Source organism: Chelonoidis abingdonii, chromosome 8 (genome assembly GCF_003597395.2).
Source record: "Chelonoidis abingdonii isolate Lonesome George chromosome 8, CheloAbing_2.0, whole genome shotgun sequence".
Classification (NCBI taxonomy): domain Eukaryota; kingdom Metazoa; phylum Chordata; order Testudines; family Testudinidae; genus Chelonoidis; species Chelonoidis abingdonii.
This window is the reverse complement of record NC_133776.1, coordinates 64541875-64557909: the sequence shown is the minus strand read 5'-3', so window position 1 is coordinate 64557909 and position 16035 is coordinate 64541875. Positions and strand designations below refer to the sequence as shown.

Here is a 16035-nt window from a genome sequence, read left to right as displayed (position 1 = left end):
TTGCTCGCCTGGCCGGTTCCCCGAGCTTTCCCAGCTTCTCTTAGTGCGAGTTTCAGATGCTGGAAACACCCTTTGTAATGAAATGTGACTTGAGAAATGTATCCATGGCAACGAGCCCCCCCCCACCCTACCCAGGGGCTCAAGGGCCCCAGCTGCATTCCCTCCCAGCCATGAGAAAGAACTGTTCCCAGGGGTGAGGCCAGCTTCCCCTCCCAGCCCCAGGAGCCAGATACTGCACTGTCAGCAGCCACATCTGTTGCCCCAGTGGGACAGGGTGAGAACACCTTCCCTCCTCTACTCAGGAACCAGATGCCAGAAGGACAGGGGAAGCAACCCAGCCGAGCCTGCCCCTGTTTACCCAGGATCCAGACACCAATGAGACAGACAGAACACTCCACCTTTCCATTTAGTATCCAGACACCAGTGGGTCAGGGGAGGTGGGCAGGAAGCGGGGGCTGTGGACCAGTTGGACATTCCTGAGCCCTGCAGTTTCATCCCTGGACACCTCCTCAAAAGGACAGAGGTGTCACAGAGCAATAGGGGCAGATGGGTCCCCTCTCCTACCATTTCCTGTGGGCAGCCTCCTCCTCAGAGCTATTGCCAGCTATCTGTCCATGCAGACAAGCCAGCTGGCTGGGGAAGGAGAGCAGCCTTCAGAGCCCTGGGAACCTGTGACATCAGGAATGATGGATGGTGGAGGGGCCAGATCCAGAGGGACGTGTGAAGAGGTCACCAGATAACTTGCAAGGGTGGCCATGCGGAGGAAGGACTATCCCACCCAAGACAGAAATAAGTGCCCCCCACTTACCCTTTGTCGAAAGGTAATGCCATGCCGCAAGAGAACCTGTCTCATCTGATCTGGGTGGGCATTCTCTGTATGTCAGGGGTTCTCAAACTGGGGGTCGCAAGGTTATTACATGGGGGGTCATGAGCTATCAGCCTCCACCCCAAACCCTGCTTTGCCTCTAGCATTTATAATGGTGTTAATGTATAAAAAATAGATAAAATATATAAAAAGTGTTTTGAATTTATAAGAGTGTGTCACTCGCAGAGGATTGCTATGTTAAAGCGGTCACCAGTACAAAAGTTTGAGAACCACTGCTGTATGTTCTACCTCAAAGCAGGGCTGGTGCAAGGATGTTTCGTGCCCTAGGTGAAACTTCCACCTTGCGCCCTTCTCCGCTGCACCCCCACCGTGAGGTGTCCCCCTGTGGCAGCTCCCCACTTCTGCCCTGAGGTGCCCCCCTTGCGGCAGCTCCCCACCCCGCACCCTCCTGAGGCACCCCTGCCCCAGCTCACCCTTTCTCCGTGCACGAGCACGAGCACCCCGAGCACGCCTTCGCTGCTTCACTTCTCCCACCTCCCAGACTTGCGGCGCCAATCAGCTTAGGCACTGCAAGCCTGGGAGACGGGAGAAGTGAAGCAGCCATGGCGTGCTCGAGGAGGAGGCAGGGCAGGGGTGAGCTGGGGCAGGAAGTTCCCTTGTGTGCCGCACCCCCCACTTACTTGCTGCAGGCGGCCCTCCACGCGCTCCCCTGCCCCAGCTCCCTCCGCCTAAATGCTGGCAGTGACCGAGGTGATCTGGCCGCCTGGGTTGCTGCCGAAGAAAATAGCGCCCCCCAAATCCCAGTGCCCTAGACGACTGCCTAGGTTGCCTAAATGGTTGCACCGGCCCTGCCTCAAAGGCGTGTTGTCATATCTGCTTGGCTGGGATAAGCCCTCCTCTCGGCTAAATGGAAGACTTCTGAGGGAAACTCCCCTGGTCTACTACCCCTTACCAGGCAGTTCCCTAAACCACTGTCCCTCAGGAGGAGACAGTGTGCACTAGTCTCCTGGCCAGAGCCCTAGACTGGGATCCAGAAACCTTGCCATCATGTCACTATGTGACCTCAGGACTAAGTCATTCCAGCCCAGATCCTAGAAGTTAGGAGTCACAAGGGTGCTGGCCTTCCTCTTTCTGTGGTTCAGCTCCCATCTGTGAAAGGAGGTTAATCTACCTCCAGGGGGCTTGGGAGGATCAAATCCATTGACTGTTATGAGGATGATGTCAATGTCTGGCTAATGGTGTCAGGGGGGTGGTGCTGCTGCCACCTTTCTGAGATGTAGAATTGAGGTGTCCTCAGTGGCTAATTATGATTCCTGGGCAATTAGCACCCAGATCCTCCATTGTGTGCTGGATGGATTCCAGTTTTGGCAGTTACATGCCACTTGAGTGAAGTGTCACCTGCCGTTTCAGGGGCTCGGTTGCCTCCTGCCTGAGAGCATGGTTTTGCATGGAGCTTGCTTTCAAGTAGCCACCAGGCTGCACCCCAGAGGCAGGTGAAAGAGATACCCCTTCTGAACACCTGCAAAGTGCCCTCTGCTGAAAGGAGCTACCATGGAAATCAAAGAGCTGCAGGAGAAGCCTTAGTCTTAGTACAGCTTTAACTAGAAGCCCCGCTTTTAGCCCACCGGGCATTAATTCTCTCTGTCCTTCATATGGGAGATAGATAGAAGTGCTTGGAGCAACTGTCCCTATTATTCCTCTGCAGATCTGATGGCAAGTGAATCATCTGCCAGGATGTCTCAGTTGAACTGTCTGCTCCAGCAGAAAGACTAATAAAAGATCATATATGTCTAGCTTGGTCAAGAACAGTAGCATAAATAAGGGCACAAGAGCACTCAGGGGAGGCAAAGCAATTTTTGCAGGGGGGAGGTAAAAACCCATCTGATCTAGGCAGTTTAGCTAGCGTGAGGGCACAAGGTTGCATGGCCCATACCGCACCAACTCACCAGGCTGGGGGGAGCCATGGGGAATCGCCGCCATCCAGCCGCTCTGCAGAGAGCAGCTCTCAAGCTAGCAAGGTGTGAGCGGGCAGCCGGGCTGTTCGAACGCTGGAGAAGCAGATGGAGCTAAAGGGCTGGAAAACAACGCCCCCCGCCCCCCGGAGCTTGCAGACACTACCCCTGAGCTGGGCACAGACCAGCTTCCTGCTCCTCCCACACCCAGCCCTGGCTTCTGCTCCGTCGCACATGCCCCCTCCCCCCTTGAAAAGTGCGCTCTGTTAACGACCCCGGAGGGGACTCTCCTTGGACACCCAGTTCCCCAAAGGGCGTGGGAGCAGAGTTCATTGTCCTGATCTAGACTCAGCGGTGGAAAGTCTCTGGGCTCAGAAGTGGGCGTGGGAGGAGCAGGACAGTGTAGCCTTGGGCCCCACCCGCCCCCCAAATTCAGTGGGAGCCGCGTTCACCAGCCCGATGACACTGAAAGGGGCCGAGCAAGGAGAACTAGCTGCTAGGGGGTTGCAAAGCCGCTCAGTCCGACTTGTGCACAGGAGGTAGGTGGAGTCAGGAAGGGAGTAGCAGCTCCATCTATGCAGCTCCCCCACCCCAAGGAATCACCCCCTACAGAGGCGATCAGGGGAAGGGGTGGGGGCTCCTTCCACCCGCCTCGGGAGGGTCCTGCAGCCTATGCGGACAGCGCTGGGCATTGGCCGTGGGGGCGGCCAAATAAACCCAGGGGGGAGCCCAAGTTGTGCATTGCAGCTTTAAATGGGCTGGTGATTGACAGGGCATGTAGCAGTGGATGGGGTGGAGCCGCTGGGTGGGGTCAGGGACAGGCAGCTGGTGAAAACGAAAAGAGAGAGAGGGGGGAAAAAACAACATTGCCCCCCCACCCCCGCCCCTGTCATCAGCAAACGCAAGGCGAGGAAGAGGAGAGGGGGAAGAGGAGGAAGGCTGAGTGGGAGCAGAGCCTTTCCAAGAAGCCCAGAGCCCTCCTCCACCCACCTACTCCACCCTCCCCTCCCTCCAGCACAGCTAAGCACCCAGAGCTCGCCCCGTGCCTGCCCGAGCCCAGGGGGAGGCAGAGGGAGGACCCCCCCGGAGCAAGCTCAGGGGGAGCAGGAAGAGATGCACTCCGAGGAGCAGAAAGAGAAAGTAAGTCCTTTTCATTTTGTCTCTGGTCCCCCCCCTCCCCCATGTGGTCACAGGGTGAGGGGGAGGATCCACCTTAGGAAACAGCCTCTTTCTTGCAGATCAGCGGGAGCGGGGGCTGCCTGCAAGCCTCAGTGTCCCCTGGGGAGGGCTGTGCACACCCAGCCAGAGCACGGGAGCCTCTACTGTCCCGCGCTCTCAGCCTTGCGGATCGGGGCGCTGCGAAGGGGGTTTGCTTTGGGGATTTTTTTTAATGCAGTGGACAAGTCAAGGGCTCCATCTTGCCTGGCCTCTTAAAGGGGCAGTGCACCGCTTGGGAGGGAAGGAGAGAGAAGTAGGTTGCGCTGGTTGGAAAGTCATTCCAGAAGCAGGGGAGAGGGAGAGGGAGTGGAAGCTCCGCTGGTGCGGAGTGAGATCTTTCCTTGCAGTCAATGACATTGCTATGCCTTCCCTGCACGGCAGTCTCCCTCTGCCCCAGGGGTGATCTGAGGTTCACCGTGAAGTGGGGGGTGCGACCTTCCACGTTCCCTGCCCTGTAACCGTTTGAGCTGCAGATTTAGGAGACAGATTAACCGTGCGTGGCGTGGTTTAACTGCTTCCTGAGTGTGTAGCAGTGACAGCTAGGCACCTATGTGTCTGCCTCTTGTTTGCTTTTGAAGTGCAGTGCAGTAAAGTGTGTGTGTGGGTCGCTTATTGATCTGGGCAGTGGCCTGGCCTGGCACACTGGGGGCATGAGTCAGGCTGGCTAGGGTGTCAGGGCCCAGAATTTCAGGAGAACAGGGTGGTTGCCACTTGCCCTCTTGGTGTAGGTGGCTATTGCACGAGTTAGCTTTCAGACTGAATTGTTGCAGAGTGTGGCAGTGATGCTGGCAAAGCCAGGTGCCCTGGTCTTGGAGATGGAGCCAAGCTGAGGTGAGGGAGAGTGGTGTATATGGAACAGGTGCATCTCAATGGTATATCTTTCAGAGAACCGGCTCTCTGCATCCTCTGAATTGAGGCCTGCCCTGGGGATAGGAATTTAAAGGATGTCAGTTGAAAGATGGAGGGGGAAAAAGCTAACGTACATGTGTGAATAAATGTGGACTCTAGGCACGTCTCTCTTGGCTAAACACTGGTGCGAAAACTACTGAGACATATTCATAGAGAACATTTTATGTCTACATGCTGCCAATCAGTGGGTGGTCCGTGTTCTGAAGAGCTTAGGTCCAGATTTTCAAAAGTGACTAGTGGTTTTTAGTATCAGAGGGGTAGCCGTGTTAGTCTGGATCTGTAAAAGCAGCAGAGAATCCTGCGGCACCTTATAGACTAACAGAAGTTTTGGAGCGTGAGCTTTCGTGGGTGAATACCCACTTCGTCAGAAGTGGGTATTCACCCACGAAAGCTCACGCTCCAAAACTTCTGTTAGTCTATAAGGTGCCGCAGGATTCTCTGCTGCTTTTAGTGGTTTTTGTGTCACCAACTTGACTTTTGGAAAATGCTGAGCCACCTGCCCTCTGAAAATCAGTCCTCTTTCAGCTGGGCTTCCAAAATCACTAGTCACTGTTGGAAGCCTTGGTTTACAGTCTTTGTTCCAAATCCTGGAATGTGTTCAGAAAACTGGAGACTCATACAGCCGTGTGTGTGCTAGGACTTGCAATGTTGTATAGTTCTACAGTTGGGGGTCAACATGAGTTCAGACCTTAATTAGAAATGTGGTCTAGTGGCTTGACTAAGAGCTAGGAGCAAGTCACAGATCCTCTCTGTACCACAATTTCTCTATCCATAAAATAGGGATAATCATTATCTCCTTGCCAGGGGGCTGATTGGGCAACTTAATTTAATTAGAGTATTAGATGATGAAGGCGTTGTGTAAGCACATTATAGACAGTGCTGAAACTTTAGTTTTAGGGTTAACTTCTTGGAATTCTTCCATCACCTGGGTGGAGAGAGGGAGTTTGTACACAGAAGATTTGAATGGGATCCGAGGTGGGAAGCCTTCCTCCTTAGAAGAAGAGCATGGTGCCAGTTCTCGATTCTTGCATCTGAAGATGATCGATGGTGTTCCATCCCAATTCTAACCACGTGTTGAAAGAAAAGTCTAAACTCCTGATGCAGCCTTTATGATCTCACGGGCAAGTATCATTATCTCCATTTCACAGGGAGTAGAGCCCTGCACTGGGATTCAGGAGATCTCAGGTCCGTTCCCAGCTCTTCCACAGACTTTCTGTTTGTCCTTGAGGAAGTCAGTCTCCATGTGCCTCAGGTCCCTGTGGATGGTAACACTTCAGGGGTTGCTGAGGATCACCTCTTGGTACTGTTTGGGTCAGGGTGTTTCACCACAACTGTATAAATAGGCACAGGGAGATTGTGATTTGCCTCAGGTTGCACATGGACTCTGACTTCTGCAGTCCTTTTGGTCCACAGTGCTTCAGCTGCCAGTTAGGGACAGGTGGAACTAGTGTAAACAGGAACCAAAGAAATCTATATCCAGAGCAGTCTTAATCGCTGGAGAGCACAAACCTGGAATCCGGACTGCTGAGCCTGCTTGCCAGCATGTCGGATACTTGATGACATCTTTTGTGATCATTATGGATGTGTGTCTTGCTTGCACCAGTCATCCTAGCTCAGTCACACCTGTCATCCCACCTTTTGTAATTCACATATACACCTCTGAAGACATTCCACTGTAGCATCCTGGGATCTGAATGATGGACTTGCTACTAGGGTTTAGAATGGGTGTTACCAGAGTTGGTTTCAGTGACCCAGATTCCCTGGTTTGACTGGACCAGGTACATTTCTGTGCATAGTTGGCTCTTGGTGTATAGTGCTGTATTTGTTGGGTTAATTAAAAGGTGACTTGTAAAAGATTATGAAAGAAAATATTGGGCTTGTGCCTTTTTTTGTTTGCAGCTTTTTTGATGGAAGAAGGAGGTCAGCAAGCTGTATGTGTTTTAAATCCTGTTCATTTTATTTTTGCCTGTACAGCTTCCCTGGGTTTGCTGGAGGACTTGTTGGGAGATCTCGGAGATCGGCTCTATTCCATCTTCACTGAACAGATAGTGGATGTTTAATCTTTCACAAATAGTTTCTTTCTCTAGAATGTTAATTGGGCATAGAAGTTTAATGGGAGTCAACAAAAAACAAGGTTATGAAACCTCTGCTGATCCCCTCCCCTCAGTTACTTGCTTTTCACGCTCATGTGAGGTTGTCATTGCCCTGGTTCTCTCCAATCCTTGACAAATCTGCTGTAGGCAGTGATAGGTGCTGTAGTTGTAGCAAGGAAGAGGCTGGTCTATACTAGTTTCCCACAGTTGCTACTGTCAGTGGAGTTGTGCTAGGATGGTCACAAACGAACTGCTCTCCAGTCGTGTTATCTGCCTGGACATCTCCCAGTGGCACAGTCTCCTGTAACCTCCGTTGGTTTTAATCCTCCTCCTTTCCTTGGTCATGCCAGTCTGGTTAGGTGTCTTATCGATTCTTTTTCTACTCTAATCCTTCCATGTTTTAACTTGTCTGTTTCCCCCAATGTGACTGTCAAGCATCCTTCCAGCTGCTATGCTGGGGTGGACGTGTCTCCCTCAGTCTGGTTGGTTGGTACTGGCCTCCTGCATTCTGAATCCCACTCTCTGAATACAGATTTGTTAGTCTTCACTGTAAGCTGCAGAGACTCGGAGTCTTGCTTTCTGACTTCTAAGCGTTGTGAAGCGTGGTTGCAAGAGGATGTGGCTTGCTTAATGAAATCCCCTCTATAGGAATTTGATTCTAATTCCTGGAATGCCATTGGCAAACAGGGCAGAACTGAGGCTTTTAAGTTGGTGTTTTGAGAAGCTAGGTTAGCCTTCAAATGAGTGCCCGATTTTATTTACCTGGCCAATGTTCCTCTCTGTGAAAGGGCTCATTCGGGAGATAGTATGGTCTAGTGGTTGGGACAGTGGACTAAAACTTGACTTGGGTTCTATTCCCAGATCTGCCACTGATCTGCGGTGTGACCTTGGGCAAGTCACCTTCCCTCTCTGTGCTTTTGGGGTAAAACTGTCACTCACTCTGTCTGTGCAGCGGCTGGGGGGCATTTGGGTGCTGCTCAGATACAAGTAATGGCTCTCATTTAGCAGGGTTGCCCAGTCATTTCCGCCAGTGACAGAAACCCAAGGAAAGCCTCTCAGTTAATAGAAATAGAGCCAATTCCAGCTCCCTTGGTTTTTCAGAGGTTTTCTTCAAAGATCGATTGGGTGCCCTTTTTTAATCTCTCTGAGGAAGTCCTAAAAGGTACTGTGACAGAGAGCGAAATGTCCTTGAAAAATCTTACTTTAATTTAATTCAGTATCTGTGGAGTCCAGTATATTAAATACAAAGTTGATGGATGAATGTGGGCTGGGATTGTATGTAACCTCTTGAGGGGCCAGATGGGATGGGAGCCCTGGGAATTGTTAGGAATGTCAAGGGACTATACTGAACTATGGGCCAGACAAGAATGGACTTTTGGACAGTGTCAAGTGGTTTACCTAGGAATCTCTAGTGGGAGGGGAAGTGAATGTGAATTTTCACCTCTGGTTAGGCAAATGCCCAACCTTTTGAAGCTACTTCCTGAGGAGGGGTCCACTGCCTGCTGATTACCTGGCCCTGGAATCTGAAGATTGAAAGCCAAAGCTGTATGAAGTAAAGATTCATGGGGTGCTAGTTCTGAGCTAAAACCATTCTGATCTTGTAACCACAGGGAAAACTCCTTGGTGGGGTTTGAAGGACCTGTGTTAGAGTTGGGGATGATTAACATGCATGTAGATTTTTACTGTTTTTAATACATTATCTCTGTAATGCTTTCACCTTAAGAATAAACGTGCTCTGTTAGAAAGAGCTGTGGAATAGCATATAACCAAGGGCAATTACACTGTTCATAGCCTCTGCAGAGAAAGCAAAGTGCAGATGCTGGCCTGATTAGGCAGATTGGCTTGCTGGGAATAACACAGTTTAGGCAGGGAACTGTGCAACCTGGAAAAACCCCAGTCAGGAGGGGAGAGACATACTTCTCCCCCTAAGAGAGGTGATGCCTGAGGGGCCAGGAACCTAGAGTGGGTGCCCTCAAGGGACCATGGAGGGGGGACACAGGTGCAGTCACTCTGAATTGTGACCGGTTGTGTGTGTGTGTGTGTATATATATATAATATGTGTGTTCTTAAAATGTTTGGAATATTGAGACTGTCAGATCTAGATTCTTAGTTTTTCTGGAGGACTCGTGGGTTGCTTGGAGATACCTATTTTGAGTTCAGAGGAGCTGAATCTTTTCTTCCACATGTGTGTTAGGCATTAGAATTAAACAGATAGTTTAAAAAAAAATAATAATCGAGAGATTTAAACATTGCTGTCTCTTCCTCTCTGTTGCTCAACTTTCACTTTGTGGATTCATATGATGGGACTGGTTTTGTACTCCTCTATCACACAGGCTTTCTGGGTTAGACAAGACCTGACTGTCTAATATCTACCCTTCTCTGTTCTAAAGAAGCAAAACAAGGGCATAAGCCCAATTTTCCCGGGTCTCTTCAATAGCATTGCAAACCCTGGAGACTACACGTTCCAACAAGCAGTGCTCCATCTTGATCTGTGCTGCCAGGGGCTGCATTGTAAAACTGGCACATTTGCAACAGATAAACCTTTTGAAATACCCTGTGCTCGTAGCACCATACCTATGGATTCATTCCTGGCGAGTGTAAATGCACGTGGAAGTCGTCACTGGCTTGAATGGATTTAAATGAAGGAGATCGTCCCAAATGGGACCACTCTCAAGGCTGAGCTACTTGTTTAAAAATTAGATTGCTAGATGCAGTCTTGCCTAACCTCATGTAGGCAGGAGAGGGAAGGTGGTATGAGAACCTTTGCTGAACTGCTCGCTACTCCTCCCAAGGCAGGTACCTCCTAGCCATCTGGATCTGTGGCTGCATGAACTGGAGCTGATGTTTGCTACAACATCTGGGCTATAATTCTTCCTCTGAGGTATGCCTTCTGGGACACGCCCAGCCTCTGTAGGCTTTAGGAATGGAGTTCCTGAGCTTGCATTTTTTTTAACCTCTTCTCTGCATGGCTCCTTTGCAGTCTGTGGATGTTGAGCTATACCTGCTACGTACCATGGCACTAGAAATGTAGCCACTTCCTCCTAAAGCATTTCATGCTCATTATGTCTGAGAATTGCTTTGTACCTCACTGTAGTGCAGCCACTTCTGGGATGGAGTCTGGTGCCCAAGCGCCATGGGGATGGGCACACTGGAAATGTGTAAATATTATGGCAGCGGAAAATGTGTGGCCAAAGGCCAGAGGGCAAGTACTCTTACACAGCTGTTGATCTTGGATGTGCTGGCCTCCTGTTCAGGGCATCCCAAGCGTTTTGAGGTCTCACTTGTGTAATGTGCATACAGGTTTCAGAAGGACTAAGAGCTGAACTGACCTTGTGGCGACTAGAACCTGTGGCTTCTGGGAGTCTCTGCATGCCATGCCTTAAGCTTGGATCACTTAGGGCTTGCCTGTGCTATGGATTTTTGCTGCAGGTCAAACCCTTAGTGGAGACACTGCATTGGTGATATATAGGTCTTGCTCTGGTGTGGCTTATGCAGGTTTAAAACAGGTGTGAAACTCCCCGGTGCAGGCCAAATCCAAACTACCTCCTCCTGGAGGGAACAATCTGGCATGGGTCCCAGGCCATGGCCAAAGTGAACAAACAGGAAGCTGTGTCTGACCCATGTGATGCTATGTTCTACATGACTGTCGTGACTGTCATTGGCCAATGACGGCTGATCTTGGCCAGTGCAGCCTCCATGGGAGACACAGAGATTTCCAGCTGATTCTTCTAAACTTGTTGCTCCTTCCCTCCCCTCCACCCATCGGGCTCCCCGCATGAGCCCCAATTCTCTTTGCAGCATTGCTCTTCACCGGCTGGAGCAGCCCACCTCAGACCCTGCCCTCTGGCTCCCCGCAGTGTGTCCTGGTCGGAGTGGGCTGGAGTTCATGACCCCGGGATTCCTTGCTGGCATGCAGGGTAACACAGAACATGCCGTCCTGGGAAATCCGATCTCTGCTCTAAGCCTGCTGCCCTGTTTGCTCGGGTCTTTTTTTAAAGGGAGCTGAATGGAATTAGCCTCTGCCCCTCAACAAAAGGGCTCTTGTTGAGACATACCAGTGTGTGTCCGTAGGGCTCAGTGTGTGCTGACTGGGGCTGGAGTGAAGGGAGCACCTTGGCTTTGCCAGAGGTATCCAGAGGGGAACGGCGCTCTGTGACTGGCTTTTCTCTCTGCGCTGCCTTGTCTCATCCTCAGGGATTCCCTGCCCCTTTCAGCCATTCCTAGTTGGTTCATGTTCCCATTTTGTTTTAAATGGAGTCAAATGTAGCTGAACTCCACAATCCCTGTGCATCAGTCATGTCTGCAGGACCTGGGTCCTGGCCATTAGTTTGCTGCAACCCAGCAGTGGTTGCATATGCTTTTTCACTCTGTCACCCCAAAATGGTGCCTCCTTTTTAAAAATCTTCTGTTTTGGAGACAGACTGGTACATAAATACACAGATCCGGTGTGACCTTGGGTAAATCACTTAATATTGTCGTGCCTCAGGTCCCCATTTTCTGCTTGTGGTTTTATCTCTTTCTCCCGTTCTGCCTTGTCGTCTTAGATTCTGTTCTGTATAGGTTCTTATACTGCATTCATCACTGTAGCGTCTGAGCATCTGGACTGTCGGCTCTTTGAGGCAGGGACTGCCTGTCACTAGGTTTGTACAGCATGTAGCACAATGAGGTACTGATGTTGATTGGGTTTATTAGACTAATATTATTTATTTTGGTTTTCTGTAGTGCCTAGGAGTCCCAGTCATGGACATGGAAGGGACTGTCTTTTGTTCTCCCAAAAAACTAAGTAGTACCAACACTTTAATGCAGAATGCTCAGGTTAGGGAGACGTAACCATTTGAAGGCAAATCAGATGAAGGAGCTGGCGGGTCCTGCTGGAGATATTCTGTCTCCTCAGATGTGAGAAGAAGCTCTTGGGCTCCTGGAGAGTAGAGTGGCTTTTGGGGATGTTACTGCTGGATTGTCCCCTCTTTCATTCTTAGCACCATGGGGGGTTTTCCTCTAGGGGGGGAGGGGAAGACAGGCCCCAAACTGAAAGGGAAACTTAGACATGTTGTGAAGTTTTGATTAGTTGGAAAATCCCCTGAACGAAATGAAAACCTTCCCATTTCGTTGTCAATGTTCCGCGGCAAAGCTGGACCCAGCTCTAATCGAGCCGCATTGGTGGGTAGCCTGCCTTGCCGCTGCTGCTCTGTCCCTGAGCTGTGGCTGTAGGACATTGCTCTGCAGGACAGTTGGTCTCCGCCCACATTCCCACTCTCCAGTAGGTTGGCACTCCGGAAAGAAATTAGGTTGAGCTTAAGCTTCAGCAAAGGTTCTGGTTGGTCTCTTAGGGATGTCTTCATTACATAGTTAACCTGGACTCTTACCTGGATTTTAGTTCAAACCCTTTCCCTCCACTACAGTCCACATAGAAAACCTCTGACCTGGGTGTGGTGGTGCTTTAAGCCCCGGTTTGCTGACCCTGCGGGACAGAACCTGGCTTCAGTTTAACTTGGGCTGGATTCTGCCCTCTTTGCAGTGAGGACACAGGCAAAAATCACTTGGGTGCTGGTACAGTTCTTCCCAGAGGATGGACAAAGTCTCCCACAATTGCCTGGGAAAGAATCCTGGAGTGTCTCAGCACAGAGCACCATGGGCCATGACTCATGTGGGTGAGTGCAGAAACAGGGAGGACGTGGTAGATGGGTGAACCTTTGCTGTGGAGGGGCTTGCACCACACTGGGCTAACCTGGCTGTGGATCAGCTGGATTACATGTGCAGCGAAGACCTGCTTTTAGGTTAGGATTGGAAAGGTGTTAGCCAACATGTGTAGACAAGGCAATGTGCCTTTTAACACATGTGTTGGTCAGGTAAACACACATAATGCCTCCAAACCTTAGTCTCAGCAAGGCCTTGCCGTGCAGGACATGGATAAGCTGTCACATTCAAAGATGACTGGGTAACCTCTGCTCTGTCTGTGCTTGAGGTGGATGTTCCTGGGCAGAACAGTCTCTTCCTCCTGAGTGGCTGGAAGTGGGAATGCTCATGCGAAGGTGCTTTGCAGAGAGGTTAGCGTTAACCCCAGGCTTGGCCTGGCATATTTTTCCTCCTGCCATCAAATGAAACCCGCAGGACTTGGTAACTGTCCAGCACTGAACAGCATGACTGTGTCCGTGCCCTCTGTACTGAGGCACTGGGCAAAGGCCACCTGGCTCCAGAATGGGGAAAGGTGGGATGGATTGATTGGATTCCAAATATCCCTACCCCCCTGCCACTCTGCCCCATCGCTTCACACCCAGACTGAACCCAGTTCAAACCTAGGAGGAGGGGATAAATAAACTCCATGAACTTCTCTGTTCATGAACTTTGCCTGCCTTCATTTCGGGATCACAAAGCACGTTCCAAAACATAACTATCCCTGTGTTACAGATGAGGAAACCGAGGCATAACGAGGGGAAGAAACTTCTCCCCGGCTGCAGAGTGAGTACTTGGCAGAACCAGGCCTGCAGACTTCCAAACCCACTAGGCAAGAGGGTCCCACAGAGTTTGTCTCTGCTGCTGGGCTTGGAAATGCTTCTGCTCCCAAGACGACAGCTCTTGCAGCCAGGTCAGATGCAGGAAGCAGTGGAAGTAGCATGAAATATTTGCTTTCCTAAGCAAATTTTCCTCTCTGAATCAAGAGCTGGTGAGGCCCAGTGGCTAGGGCAATGGTTCTCAAACTTTTGTACTGGTGACCCCTTTCACATAGGAAGCCTCTGAGTGCGACCCCCCCCCCCATGAATTAAAAGCACTTTTTAATTGCTGGAGGCAAAGTAGGGTTTGAGGTGGAGGCTGACAGTTCATGACCCCCCCATGTAATAACCTCACAACCGCGTCAGAGATCCCGACCTCCAGCTTGAGACCCCCTGGACTGGAGGATATGGCGGAGATTCAGGAGACATGGATTCTTATCCCAGCTCTGCTTGCTGGGTGATTTTAGGCAAGTAACGTCACCTCTCTGTGCCTTGGTTTCTCCTTCCATGCCCTGTCTGTATGGACTGTAAGCTCTATGGGGTGGGGATGTCTTACGCTGCGAGCAGGTACAGTGTTCTGCACAATGGGGCCCTGATCTTAGCTGGGAGCATCTAGGTGTGTCTGCAACACGAGTAAATAACAGTGATTAATGTCCCAACTCTGTGACGCCTCCCTGAAAGGAGGCCAAACTCTGTCCCCGGTACCAAGTGAACATAATTCCTATGCTGCACACCCATAACTGTCTGTGGGCCTGTCTGCAGCGGGCTACTCCAGGGCCTTTGGCAGCCTCTGCCCGAGCTGTTTATAGGCGTACGCAGCCTGTGTGACATTGAGAACTTGCAGCAGGCCCCCATGGGGCTTGCAGATGTCCTTGGCGAAGGGGAACCCCAGCGGGGAGGCTGCTTCACTGTGCTCTGGCTCTTGCCACCGTGCCCGCCCCTTTACAACAAAGCACTTCATGCTGCAGGGTGAAGAGGTGCTTCCTGCTGGCCAGCAGGGGGTGCTAGAGTTCCCAGTGCCACTCTGGGGCAGGGCTGGGTGTACCAGTCCAGCTGGGTTCATTGCCTCTGTGGAATATTGGGGTCAGAATCTTGGAGGATGTGACCCTTTGAGCAGAGGTGTGTGTGTGCGTGGCCTAGATCCCAGTCTTGCAGTTTGGGTCATCTCCAAAATCCACCCATGGTGGCGTGAGATCCCAGCCAAACGTAGTGGCCTCAGCAGGGTTTCTGGAGTTGTTCGACCTAGGAGCAAAGGACCCAGGGGATTAGAAAAGGGACAGAGGGTCATTCAAGTCTAGGTCGTGCCAGCCTGAGTCCACCAAGTTGCTGTGGCTGGGAGCGTGGGGATGGATTTGGTGGCCTCTGCCCAGTCTGCTGTGAAGAGGTGTCTGCCTTGTGGTTAACCCCTTACTGGCTGTCTTGACAGAGGGGCCAAGGAGCTGGATCTCGCCTGGGGAAGTGTATCCTGCCAGCTGTGCTGTATGATGATGTAGGGCAGTGGCTCCCAAACCTTTTTTACTAGTGACACTTTTCACATAGCAAGCCTCTGAGTATGACCCCCCCTTATAAATTAAAAACACTTTTAAATATATTTAACACTATTATAAATGCTGGAGGCAAAGCAGGGTTTGAGGTGGAGGTTGACAGCTCGCGACCCCCATGTAATCACCTTGCGATCCCCTGAGGGGTCCCAACCCCCAGTTTGAGAACCCCTGATGTACGGTCTCCTGGGCTCTTCATTGAGGACCTCTCGCTAAGGCTCTGCCCACTTCAACCTGGCCTCTTCCCAGCCCGTATGCTTTAGGGCACATGCTGCTGACTCAGAGAGGGATTTGACACATGGTGGGCTGGAGGCTGCCCCTTCCTGTGGCCGGAGGCTGCCCCTTCCTGTGGTCAGAGGCTGTGGGGGGGAGGGCAGTTGCTTTGATCTGATTGGGCCAAGTGGGCTGAGCCTCCTGCTCCTTACTGCCCCAGAGATGGGTATAAACTGGGGGCTTCCTCTCTCCCTTGTGCCGCTGTTGTTTCCCATTCAGCCCCAGGCCCTGCTTCTGCAGCCACTCTAGGTTAGGCCTTGGGGTCTGTCAAGCAGATGCAAGTGAGCTGCTGCTTATCCTGCCAGCCCTGGGTCTGTGTCTGCTGTGCCATCCTCCCCACCCCCTCCCCAGCTGTCAGCGCTGAGCCCAGGCTGCTCTCTCTCCTCCATCTCCTCCCCAGCTGTCTTTTTGGGACCAAAAAAAGGGCAGATTTTCTGTGGCTATGGAGCCAAAAGAAACCATCCCTAGGAGAGCACCTGCCTGGGCCCCGTGTTCCCGCCCTCTCCTCCCAGCCGGGGATTAGCAGGGCTGGGCTGCCAAGGGGCCCTGCCGTTGGGCAGGGGTGTGGTAACCTGCTAACCACACCCAGCTGCGTCTCTCTGCCACAGCCCAGCGCAGGCCCCCCAGCCAGCATTGCACAATGGTCCCAGGTTCAGGAGGTGGAGCAGCCGACGGGTCAGAGGATTAGGCCAAACAAATATAAAATCCAACCCCCGCCCCCCTTCCCCCCCC

General features: G+C 51.5%; 1 protein-coding gene across 5 annotated transcripts in view; it reads left to right on the top strand.

Annotated features, from left to right (window-relative positions):
- The first annotated feature begins 3070 nt into the window (after positions 1 to 3070).
- KLF8 (KLF transcription factor 8) overlaps positions 3071 to 16035 on the top strand; it is a 90278-nt gene continuing 77313 nt past the window's right edge. Inside the window, exons 1-2 of one of the 5 annotated variants that reach the window (XM_032806305.2) lie at positions 3071 to 3918; positions 13407 to 13457. In XM_032806305.2, coding sequence (XP_032662196.1) covers positions 3892 to 3918; positions 13407 to 13457 — 78 coding nt within the window. In that variant the 5' untranslated portion in view covers positions 3071 to 3891. Of the gene's footprint in view, positions 3919 to 11692; positions 13046 to 13406; positions 13458 to 16035 lie in introns of those variants that run through there. The other 4 variants (XM_075068713.1, XM_032806306.2, XM_032806310.2 and 1 more) reach the window with 4 other exon arrangements.